Raw genomic sequence first — 12,844 nt, forward strand, 5'->3', positions numbered from 1 at the left:
TATATATATATATATATCTCACAGGCATTTGATAAGGATAGCAATGGAGTGGTGTTTCAGAAGCTAGTCGCTAAAAAGCCAAGATTAACTCAAAAATGAGGAACTAAAATACTTCATTAAATTGACTATTTTAACTTGCAAAATTTACAAGAAAGGGTTAAAACAATCCAATGGCCTTCATTCTTGTATGAGAAATGCACGTAACAGACAAGGAATCAAACTTATTGGTGGGATTTTTTGTTTGTTTTATTTTTCTTTAGGGTTATATCAAATATTCTGCTGTTTTTTATGGCTACTACAACAACCAACGGACAATTGGCTGGTTAAAATACAGGCTACCGATGGCATACTTCATGGTTGGAGTTAGTGTATTTGGCTACAGCCTGATGGTTGTTATAAGATCGTAAGTATAGTTCTTTGGTTTTAGCGTTTTTTCTCCTCTTTCTCTGAAATTCAAACTAATCTCTATTGCATTTCACCTCCACTTATCATTGTTAAAATAGCAGATTTAGAGACATGGCATGGCACTTTCAGTCCAGTTCCCAGGTGATTAGAATCCATGTGACAATTTCAGAAGACTTTTAGGGCCTACTTCACCAAAGAGCCTACTCTTGCATTCCTTGCACCCCCAAAACCTCACACTGACGCCAATAGGAGCTGTGTGGTCTTCACAATGAGTACACATTAGATCCTAACTCTAATGAGCAAAGCAGATGCATACCCAAACCAGTCTGCATTGGGCAGAATAATAATGTTTTGCACTAATCTCAGAAAGATTTAATTTAGCCTCCCAAAACACTGGAGATAGATGTTATTGACCTCATTTCACAGATGGAGAATTACAGGCACAGAGTTAAGTGACTTGCCTGTGGTCACACAGAAAGAAGTTCTATTCCTGCTTTTGAACAGATTATTTGCTGACTCCACATCATGGGAGTTAACCACAAGACTACCCTTCCTCCCCATAGGAAAGTGTAAGCCAAATGGATTTTTATGTTTATTGAAACAGGCATGATGCTATTCAGTGCACACAAAATCTTGAGTCCTTTGTTGGAATGAGGCACAGAAATATATCCAGACACTCAGATGTGCTGGTACATTTACAATATTACCATAAAATCTCAACATCTGTTGTCTCATCTATACTGGAGGGATTTATGCTAGAAACTCTAATAGGAATCACAAAATATTTCAGGGATCAAATAGAACAGAGGAAACAATAGAAGACATATCTGCTCCTGTGTTGATTAACAAGTATGCTTTCGTCCTCCCACCCCCCATCCCACATTGGTTTACTGCAAGTACTCTACTCCAGCATTGTGTAACCATTGAAATCTCTCTGGAACATCATGTAATAGCTGGTATATCTGACAGCACCAGAAATTTGTTTTTCTTAATCTAAATAGCATGCAAAATAGCACAGATATAGTTTGATGATGATGGTGATATTTATTTGTATTGCCATAGTGCCTAGACATGAACCAGAACCCTATTGTGCTAGACACTATACAAATAATTCCTCTCCTGGTCCATTTATGAATCCTCCTAAATTTCATTGAAGTTACTGTTATTAAAGATCCTCCAATATAGCTATCATTTTGTAATGAATAGTGGATCTGCATCATGATATATGGACTCAGCCCTCCTTAAACCAGAGGTATTTATTTAAAGAAAACAGCTACAACCAGACACAAAGCAGATACTGCCACATAACTTGAGTCCCAGCTTTGTTTTCCTTATTTACCAGGAATCACAACTTGTCTGAATTTCTGTATAGCACACAGGGGCATCTAGTGGCTGAATAATATACTGCAAGTAAACACATTGCCATTTGTGTCATCGCACAGGATGGCCAGAAATGCCAACGAAAACACAGGAGATGGGGATGACAACAATTTCACTTTCAGCTGGAAAATGTTCACTAGCTGGGATTACCTCATTGGCAACCCGGAGACTGCAGACAACAAATTTGCATCTATTACAACCAGCTTCAAGGTAATATCCAAATGACATACACTTTCTCTACAGGGAGTTCCCTGCCTCTGGAGATGCTACCAGAATCCACTTTAGCAGAATTTCAAGGGGAAAATTAGACAATAACCTGGATACCTATATAGCATCCCAAGGTGCCCCCTGGGATAAAATGATTAATCATGGTGATTCTAAGTTCATATGTTCTGTGCTGAACGGATCTCCATATTTAGGGTTTGGAAGACTATAGCTGTTTTACTTTCCTCTGGAGAACGGAGTAGGGAATATCAGTGAGGAATAAGTGAGTGGTTTTCAATTGCAAGGGACGGAGATACTCTTGTGGAGCTTGATCTTTCCTATATGCCCTCTCCTGTGTTTCAGTTAGAGATGCAGCAGAGCTGAGAAGTTTGGTTTCAGATGCTAATTTCCCCCAAATTCAACAACAATATAGGATCCTCCACTCCTTCCCAACACAGCATGCACATGATAGATTCTTGCCCAAACTCATGCTCTTGCTGGCATTTGCTTTAGTTTGCTGCCTTGGAGACTCAGTTTAAGAAATAGGATTTTGCTTATAAACAGTTCTATATTGAACTTAATCCAAGCTCCTTCATAGGCTGGTTATCCCCAGGGGTGCTGGAACAATTTATACAGTGAAAGCCATTAAACCAAACTGCAAACCCTGCATATGATGAAAATCATTTTAAGCCGGGGGTGCAGCAGCACCCCCTAGTTCCAGCACCTATGGTTATCCCCAGGGCTTTTGCCTACAAGGCTTCTTGTCTCTCCTCCTTGCTCTCTCTCACCTCCAATCAAAGGTCTTATCTTCCTGAGCTAAAATGAGACCCAGCTGTTCAGGCTGCCAAAGAGAGTCTGTGGAATTGTGCTGCACAACCACACAAAGTAGTAAGTCCTGATACCCTATCACAGAGCTCATTAGAGAGATTAGCCCTAGCCATGATGCATTAATATGAACTTTCCTAAATGCAATGGGATTCAGATCCAAGGATCTGGTTTGGACTCCAGCTCTAATTCCAATATAGAGGTTGTGTTTGTTTTTATTTCTAATATAACTCTCACAATCTGCCAGTACACAAGCTGAACTTGAATGAAGGGGATTTGGCAAAAATTCTTTGTTTAGCTTATTACACGTTTATGTAAAAGAGAAGACAGACAAGGAGTTTGTGTACATTTGCATTTGGGTCTTTGCTACTATGTTACACAATACCCGCCAAATTCTGATTCAGTTATACTGGTCTGAATCACAATAACTCCACTGATGTTAATGGAATCATTGTGAATTTATACTGGTCTAGTTGAGAACAAAGGTTGGCCCATATTGTATTAATTCCAAAGAAAATTGTTATGGAGAAAGCAATTATTGAGGAGATCCACTATAGAGCTAGTTGAAAAATGCCAATTATTTGCAGAAAAAAATTTATATCCCATGAAAAGTTTTGGTTTTTCCAATAAAAATCCAGAAGCCAAAAATGGAAAAAAAGTTGTCCATTTTTCAAAACCATTTTCTATTTTAAAACATCAGGCATTGCTAACCATTTTTGGTTTTGAAAAGCAAACATTGAACATTTTTACTGAAAACCAAACCAAAAAAAGATTATTTTTTAACTGTACATTGTTACCCCCAAAAAAATTCAGCTTTGGAGTTATGGAAAATTTCCATTAACATTTTGGTCAAAAAGCCATTTTTTCATTTAACAAAGTTTCAATAAAAAGAAGTCAAACAGCTAAGATGAACTCTGTGCATAGAAGAGCCCAATATAAAATGTATTGGGTAAAACATTTCTAGAATTCTTGAGGAGCAAAGAGCAATTTAGGTATCAGCACACCTGAAATGGTTTTACACACTGAAAAAACCAACTGCATAGATCATTGTGGAAGGAGAAGTCAGTAATTAAAGGTTATGTTCAGTTTCCTAAAATACAAATTCTTGAGCTGAATCCTACATCACAAAATCCTTGAATTTCTTGAACTTAATCGTCTGCATTACTCACACTCAAAAGTAAAACCTTGGAGAAGGAAGGAGGTCACATGTGCATCAAAAACAGAAAGATCTTTGCTACAACAGAAGAGCCAATTTTAAAGGTGTATTAGATTTAGGGCTTATAACGTCTAACAGTAGACAAACAGCATCTGGAGTGCTTGCATTAGTCATTTTAGTCTTCTTTATTTTAATATTTGCTGTTGAAAAGTTCATCCTTGAAGCTGGTAAAACTTTTGGGAACTCTCCAGAGAAAATTATTGGCTCAGGCTGCCAAAGTAGTGGGTTTTTTTTGTTTTTAATTTCTTTTGGCTCAATCCTGAAAAACCTGGACCATTTCCTTTATTGTATGAGTAAGCAGGTAGGTAGGAAAGATTTAGGATCCTAACAATTCAGAAAAATGCAACATCAAGTCGGGGTAAGTGGCTTTTAAAAAAAGATTGAGTGTGGGGAAAATCCCTTGTAATGCTCTGAAACAATGGTTTTACTCAGCTATAATTTAAGCAAACATCTTGGACAGAAATCTCCCTGGTTTTGAAAACACAAATTTGTTCCACAAGTGGTCTGATAAGTGCCCATACAAACATTGCAATAAATGAACAAGGCAAGGGGAGGGTGCTAAGAAGGCAAATGTGCTACAAACTCAAACTCAGACTGTGGAGAACAAACTGAACTAATGTGACAAAATCTGAAGGAAAGACATTTTTCAGTTGCTTAGATACCAATGCTAGGAGTCTGGGCAACAAGCAAGAGGAATTGGAATTTCTCATTGATGAGAAGACATTTGATATAATTGGAATGTTAAAATCACTGGTTACAATCTGTTTAGGAAGGTCAGAGTGGGTAAAAGTGGGTGGCACTCTACATTAATGACACCTTTTTTAGTTGATAACTCAGAAGGGTGGGCTCTTGAATGCATTTGGATTAATATGCTAACTAACAAAGGACAGGAGCGGGTACTGGTGGGGATCTGTTACAGACCACCAAATCAAACCAGAGAACAGGAGGAGTTACTCCTGAGCACCCAGCTATAATGTGTGAAAAGAAAAATTGTGCTACGTATGCTGGAGGTTCTGTGTGACCAGTAGTATATTATTAGAGCTTCTAAAAAATATATTTATAGAAAATTTTCCAATGCAAATAGTATTGTACCCAACAAGAAGAAACTTAATTATGGACCTCACTATGACAAAAAAAGAATTTCATTCTTGGACTGGAAGTTGGTGGTTGCCCAGAGACTACTAATCATGATCTGATTACATTCAATCCAATTCAAACCAGAAATAAATATATGCTTCAGAAAGTCCAAATTTTTCCCAAAGCTGAGGAAAATTTTGAGTGAAATTGAGAGGAAATCTTTAAACATAAAAATGTAAATGAAAATTAGGAATTCTTTAAAAAGAGTTTATTAGATGTCCAAAAAGCCATGATTTCACGGTCATAGCTCTCAAAAATAAGATTGAGAAGTGGCTTGATTACAGGGTACGAGTACCTTTGTGGGGAGGAAAGGGTACTAAACGGTTCTTTAATCTAGACGAGAAAGGCATAATGAGAACCAATGGCTGGAAGATGAAGGCATAAATGTTTAACAGTAAGGGTTAACAACTACTGGAATATTGGAACAAATTCTCCATCTCCTGATGTCTTCAAATGAAGATGGGATGCCTTTCTGGGAGACATGCTTTAGTCAAACACAAGGCATCATCCTCAATAACAGCATAAGGTAACTGGATGAAATTCTATAGCCTGTTATATACAGGAAGTCAGAGTAGATGATCTAATGGTCCCTTCTGGTTTTAAACTCAATGAACCTATGTATCTGCTACAATTCTTTAAATGTATCTACTTATAAAGGAGTCTATTGTGGATGAGCAAGAAAGTAACAAGGATGAGAACATCCATCTGAGAAGATTCCTTCGGGTTCTGGCGAATGTGCTTATCATATGTTGCTTGTGTGGAAGTGGCTACCTCATTTATTTTGTGGTTAAACGGTCCCAGACTTTTTCAAAAATGCAAAACATTGGCTGGTATGAAAGAAATGAGGTAAGAAGAGTTTGTTTCTGATTTTCTGTAATATTGACTTTCCTTAGAAAGAAGTGTAATTGTTAGCATGAAAATAGCTGCTAAAACAAAAGATTGTGGGTTCAAGTCCCACATCAGGATTAAGGTTAAAATGTTCAAAAGAACCAAAGTGTACATCTAACACGGGGCGGGGGGAGTAAGTCTCAGAGTTTGAATCTTGGGCTTGTGGTACAGGGCTAAAAATAGCTACGTAGACATTCCTGCTTGGGCTGGAGCCCAGGCACTGAGACCCACACGCCTTGCTGGATTTCAGAGCTCAGATTCCAGCTCAAGTGGGAACGTCTACACTGCTATGTTTTAGCTCCACAGCCCGAGCCACACAGGCCTGAGTCAGTTGACCCAGGTGCTGAGATTTTCTGCCACAAGGTTGTTCCCTCCTCCCACCCCCAGTGTAGACATAGCTGAAGTGACTTAAGTAACTAATGTCCCATTCATTTTCAATGGGGCTTACGTGACTTAGGTGCTTTGGAAAATTTTACCTCAAGTCTCACACCGGGTTTTGAGATGCAGTATTGTACTAGAAGGGTCCCTGGACTGTTAGAGGTGCCCTCCCTTCAGATAAAAAGTTAAACAGAGATGCCTTCTGTCCATTGCTGATAGAGCTGGTTGAAAAATAGAATCTCCACCTCATGGGAAATGCCGAGATTTTTGACATTTGGTTTTGTTACCTTTTGAGGCAAAAAGTTGAAATCTTGGAATTTTTCACAGAATGAAGTATTCCTGAATGTGTTGTGACCTTATCAAAATGTTTCATTTCAACTTCATCATTTCAGCTTTTACTATAATATTTATAACATATAAAAGTTGAAATGATGAAGTCCAAACTAAATGTTTAGATCATTTCCTGTGAGAATTTTGACAAAACTGATACATTCCTGCAAAACATTTCAATTTAGTCAAATCAGCATTTTCCAACAGAAAAATGTTCCCTCAGAAAAATTTCAACCAGCTGTAACCTCTGAGGCTTTTCTGCTGATATTTTAAGATCTCATGGCATTTTTCCCCAAAAGAAAAAGGGATATTCCTGATGCCCAACTTCTGGCCACTGTTCCCTCTCTCAGTAAGGTAGGTACTAGAAAAACCTGTATATTCTGTCAGGGACTACACAAATGCAACTCCCCCTAAACTCATTGGGCGTTGTACGTGTGACCAATGGTAAAATCTGTGCATCACTGCTGAGTTCATAAGAAAACTGAGTTCCGGGTATGTTTCCATCCAAGTCAGCAAAATATTCTTAAAAGCGTGAAGGCACTTTTTTTTTTAAAAAAGAAAAAGATTATTTTACGCACAAGCTGACAGCTTAGTTTCTATGATATTCTTGCTACATTAAAATAGGAGCATTGGACCTCATTCTGAAAGGCCTCAGCTCTCTAAAGTAAAAGGGAGTTGTGGTTAAGTAAGCTCCTCACAGGACTGGGGTCACAGGAGCATCTTCTGTTGGCCTCATCCCTCTGATAACAACGTAAGTGTCCTGGCAAAATGCACAAGTCATCCCAGGTTATTCAGACTCTGGGACTAGAGGAGGTAAAGTAATTAGATATGCCAGGAATTGAAGTCATTTTAGCTCAAAACACCTTCATAAGCCCATCAAAAGCTCCAATCACTTGCTGACTAACTGCCTGCAGCTGCTGAATTGTGCAGATGTGTCACTGTTTAAGCCTTATTACTGTAATTGGACTTTGTTAATAAGGAGCAGGGACTAATTTGGTGACATGCTACCATATAGCATAAAACTGTTTCAGCACTATATATATGTTAATACATTTCCTGACCTGCATTAATGGAAAATTGCAAACTCTGAAAAGAGATGTCAGCTTCCTCTTCATAGGAAGTGAAGTGGCCTTGATATATGAAATATTGTAAGACATATTTTGATAAGTGCTGAAAATAACATTATTGTTGTTATTAACAGTAGTATCCTCATTTGGCAGGTTGAAATTGTTATGTCCTTGCTAGGAATGTTTTGTCCTCCACTGTTTGAAACCATTGCTGCCTTAGAGGAGTATCATCCTCGCATTGGATTGAAATGGCAGCTGGGACGTATCTTTGCTCTGTTTCTCGGGAACCTCTATACCTTTTTATTAGCCCTAATGGACGATGTCAATGAAAAGGTAAAAAGCATTACAATGAAAGAGAAAACAAGACTCATAATACTGTATGTTCTAGAATTCTTATAGCTAACATGAACAAAAGGCTCCCTTGCAATAGGATATTACTGATTTTTTCCCATTCATATGTATATAAAAGGTATTTCACAATCATCCCCTCTGAACAACTGGTTGGAGTTGCCATTAATCTAAGACTTTCATGCATGGATTCCAGTTGTTCATTCATTATTCAAAATGAAAGTTTTAAACCACAGTTTGGAAATAGAATTTTACATTACCATTCTCAGAAATGAGTAACTTTGAGTAACCCTACTGAGCCAATCCAGGCTACCAGAGATGCACAAACTTCTATTATGCATGTAAACAGAGGGATTGTCTTCTGTAATTGCTGAAGATTAGAACAACTTGAATATTTTTATCTGACACTGTTTGCAGTTTCTACTAATGCACCACCTCAGTTATAATTTTTATATCTATCTTTAATGTTTTCCTATTAGAGTGTTGCTGGCTGATAAAGAGCATAGAAGGGGATAAGTGTCTAAAAATGATCCACTGAAAAGCACTTTAAATTGAGAACAATAAAAGGAATCTGGAAAGTTTATTCTGCCCTGAAAATGATAAAGTGAGCAATCATAAATGTGAAAAATCAGTAAAGACTCCCTCTGAATCCTTGTGAAAAACATCCACAACAGTGCAATTTTTCTGTTAACAATGGCCAGATTCTGATGCCTTTACTCACCTTGCATACAATCTTACCACAGAAGAAATCCTGTTCACAACCAGAGAGCTGCCCATGGAGTAAGGTGCTAATTAGCATGAGCAAGGGGATCAGAATCAGGCCCAATATGAGCACTGCCAGCAGCAGGCTCTGCAAAGGCAACTTTTTATTCATTCAAACCTTATTTCCAGCTTTCTCCCTTCACACATGACCTGTTTAAAAAAGTGCTTTCAGTGAAGGCAAAAATCCACCCTTCCACAGCAGAACACAAGGCCTATGCACCATTTACGCCCTAGTATGAACTTTTCAATTATTGTGTTGAACAAGATTAATTATATCCTGAGCTGCAGTGGTTCTATACGGCAGGGAGACTGGAACCATCTCTCTTAATCATCAAACTGCTATCCATCCTGATAAAAAAAGGAAGTAGAATGAGTTCCCTAGGACAGTGGTCTCCAAACATTTTTGATCGCACACCCCTATCAGTAAAAAAATTGAGCACGCACCCTCTGCCGCGCCGGCTCTACCATTTTTGCCGAAGCAAATAAATAAATAAATAAAATAAAATAAAGCCGCTCGGACTCCCGCCCGAACTGCCGAAGCCACGCACCCTCAAGGATCCTACTGCGCACCCCACTTTGGAGACCACTGCCCTAGGACTCATCTAGTACTCCCGTTTCAAATGCACTACAAAATTTTGTGGGCAGTAGCAGGGTCCACACAGCCAATTAGTGCATGGCAGGCTAGTGTGCTGTAAATTCACAGCTTGGCTTGCTGCACACTAGGTTTCTACATAGATAAGCCCAGATGCTATTATTGTTTGCTTTGTGAACTACTGCTAGTGTTGGAACCCAGAGGCTACATTTGTTGTAGGTCACTATTTACATTAAAGATGGCACCTACATATCATGGTGGTAGCCACATTAGATAGATTAAAAACTGTACAGCTTGGGCCTATCTGGATTTGGGCTGGAGCCTGAATTTGCCCTACATGTAGGTCTGCTCTGATCTGGTGTGTTGGTTTAGGCCCAACACTAGAGGTTTTCAGCTGCATGTGTCTCTTCTGTTTTAGCTGACTGAAGAAGTAGTGATAAAGAACATCACACACTGGACCCTGCTTAGCTACTATAACTCATCTGCAATGAATGACAGTGCGGTTACTCCACCTCCTATTGATCCCGCAGACATGCCTAGAGGTCCTTGCTGGGAGACAACTGTGGGCATCGTAAGCAGTTTTGGGGACCTCGGCTATGATAATATGTAGAAGTTTCTTAGCGGATACTTTTTTGGTTGTTTTTAATTTTACCAAAGTCTTTGAAGTTTTCTGCCCAAATGACCAATATGGGGTGCTTTAAAAAAAACTTCCATGCAGCAGCAGCACTCATGTACCGCATAGGGGCCTGCAAAGAGCCAACTACCTCCTCAGAGCTGATGGAAGTACTCAAACTACCACTGACAGAAGAAATTACAGGCATTCCTCCCCTCACAGATGAAGCTCTATGAAAGGAGATTGATCTTGTGGGCAGAGCATGGGCGGTCATGAGACCCAGGCTCTATTCCCAACTCAAAGTTTTGCTCTCAACATTTGGGGCAAAATTTTCAGGAGTGGCCACCAAGTATCCAACTTGGGATACTTTCAAGAAGGCTGGTTTTCAGAAACACTGAGCAGCCAAAACTGGAAGCTATAGCAATTGGTGATATAGACTGTATTATCAGTTTGGTCATACATCAAAGAGTAGCTTCTAATTTAATTTTATTCACCATGTTTCACTGTTCACCCAGTATCTAATATAGAATAGATAAAGTGCAATATGTGGGAGGCTCTGAAATCAACGAACAAATTGTAAGGAAGTTTTAGCACAACTTGTTCAGGAAAATGAAATTCATAATAGAACAGTTTATGGGGTAAGCCACATTAATTCAGAGTTTTCTGTGAGCACGTTTGCAGAAAGCTATGTGGTAAATCAGAAATAACCACCTCAGCATGCGTCTGTTTTAGATTAGCACTGGACCTGCTCCTACTTCCTAGGATCACAATGTATAAGGGAGACAAGGTGGGTGAGGTAATATCTTTTATTGAACCAACTTCTATTGGCTTGAAACCACCTTCACCGAAACAAGGACAGTACACCAGAGAAGTAGATCACACCATGGAACAGACCACTCTAATGCCCACAGAACCTGGTTCAATACAGCAAAAAAGCCACTGACCACACATCCCTAGTTGTCAACCACCACCCCACACTGGAGCCCATACAAAGTATAAACAATTACAATCCATACTTGATGGGGACCACATCCTGAAAGAAATCTTTCCTGAACTCCCTCTCCTGGTCTTCAAAACAACCCCACCAACCACCTCATCATCTGAAGCAAGCTCTCCACAGACCAGGACCCACCAACTCAAAGTGCCACCAGCCCCTGCCATCACACCACATGCAAAACCTGCAGACATATTTCCATTGCTATGATGATCAATACCCACCCCCCACAACACACCTTTCAAGATCCATGGGTCCTACACAAGTCTATCATAATATATAGTGTACCTCATCCAGTGCATCAAATGCCCCAACAATTATGTAGGTGAAATGAGACAATCGCTATGCTCTCAAAATGAACTCACACAGAAAAATAATGCAAGACAAAACCAGTATATCACCTGTGGGTGAACACTTTTCACAAAGCAATCACTCTATATTGGACCTCTCAGTCCTCATCCTCAAAGGAAACCTGCACAACACCTTCAGAAAATGAGCTAGGGAGCCCAAATTCATAAAAAACTCTGCTAGACACAAAAAATCATGGACTTGATAGAGACCCTGATTTTATGTCTCATTACAACAATCTGTAACCCACTAACTCTCCTTTGTGCTACGACTGCAGAGGTGTTACCTGCCCACTTAATTTTGAGTGGTTTCTTGCAGTGTGTGTTAACTCCTTATGCTTAACAATCAGTACCACCTTGTATTTAGCTCTGACAATCTGATTAACTTTCCCAGACTTCCAGAAGAGGTTCTGGGGAGCTCGAAAGTTTGTATCCTTCACCAGCAGAAGTTGTCCCACTAAAAAGAGAATACCTCACCCAACTTTTCTCTCTCATATCCTGGGCCAAACACAGTTACAACAACACTGCAAACAATACATAAGGGAGCCATAGAATTTAGATGATCTGATGGTCCCTTCTGGCCTTTGGCTGACCTCCTGTATATCACATCCCAGCAACGGCGCCCAGCATCTGCTCTCTAAAGCCAAACAACCATAATGAGAACAAAACAACTGAAATTAGACCTAAATCAAAATTAGACCAAGAAGGCCAGCCAGCAATTGATAGTTGGTGGCTGTAATGCAGCCTGTGCTTCTTGAAACACACAGATGGCGAGCATTACCAAAAGTCAGAAGACAAGGAAAAGACCCAACTTCTATTCTGTTTAAAGGTCACTCATGGAGAGAAACAGATTAAGGGAGGATACAGTCTTACGGTGCACCACTTAAATTACAGTAGCTAATTTCTCTTTCCTTGTGTTCAATTGCAGGAATTTGTAAGACTCACTGTGTCTGATATTCTGGTGACCTACGTAACCATCCTGGTGGGAGATTTTATTCGTGCTTGCTTTGTCAGATTTGTGAACTACTGCTGGTGCTGGGACCTTGAGGCTGGATTTGTAAGTCAATGCCTTAAAGCTGAAAGGATATAAGCAATTTTTAGCCATTTATTTACATTTTATAATAGTGTTTTTTTAAATGCATCAAGCCTTATTACAATCTAAGTTGATATTTTAATTCATGAAGTGTGTCCATGCAACATTTCTCTGCGGGTCAATAAAGCTCACCTTAAAAAACAAAAACAAACCACCCTACTCTAGTCCTACTAAGATAAGGACTGACTGAGCCCTGCAAGATCCAGTCCATTTTGGTGTTCATGAACTAAACCATGCAATTGAATTCACAGGGAATCAATTATGT

At 39.3% G+C, this 12,844-nt stretch overlaps 1 protein-coding gene across 1 annotated transcript in view; it reads left to right on the forward strand.

The window, feature by feature from the left end:
* The window catches only part of LOC112119297 (transmembrane channel-like protein 2), a 53,673-nt gene that overhangs the window by 22,198 nt on the left and 18,631 nt on the right, over positions 1–12,844 (forward strand). The window contains exons 9-14 of the mRNA XM_026646054.1: positions 261–403; positions 1,848–1,995; positions 5,825–6,013; positions 7,984–8,163; positions 9,951–10,103; positions 12,415–12,543. Of these exons, the coding sequence (XP_026501839.1) occupies positions 261–403; positions 1,848–1,995; positions 5,825–6,013; positions 7,984–8,163; positions 9,951–10,103; positions 12,415–12,543 (942 nt within the window). The remainder of the gene's footprint in view (positions 1–260; positions 404–1,847; positions 1,996–5,824; positions 6,014–7,983; positions 8,164–9,950; positions 10,104–12,414; positions 12,544–12,844) is intronic.

This window comes from Terrapene carolina, unplaced genomic scaffold (genome assembly GCF_002925995.2).
Source record: "Terrapene carolina triunguis isolate 2854851 unplaced genomic scaffold, T_m_triunguis-2.0 Scaffold34021, whole genome shotgun sequence".
In the NCBI taxonomy this organism is placed as follows: Eukaryota; Metazoa; Chordata; order Testudines; family Emydidae; genus Terrapene; species Terrapene triunguis.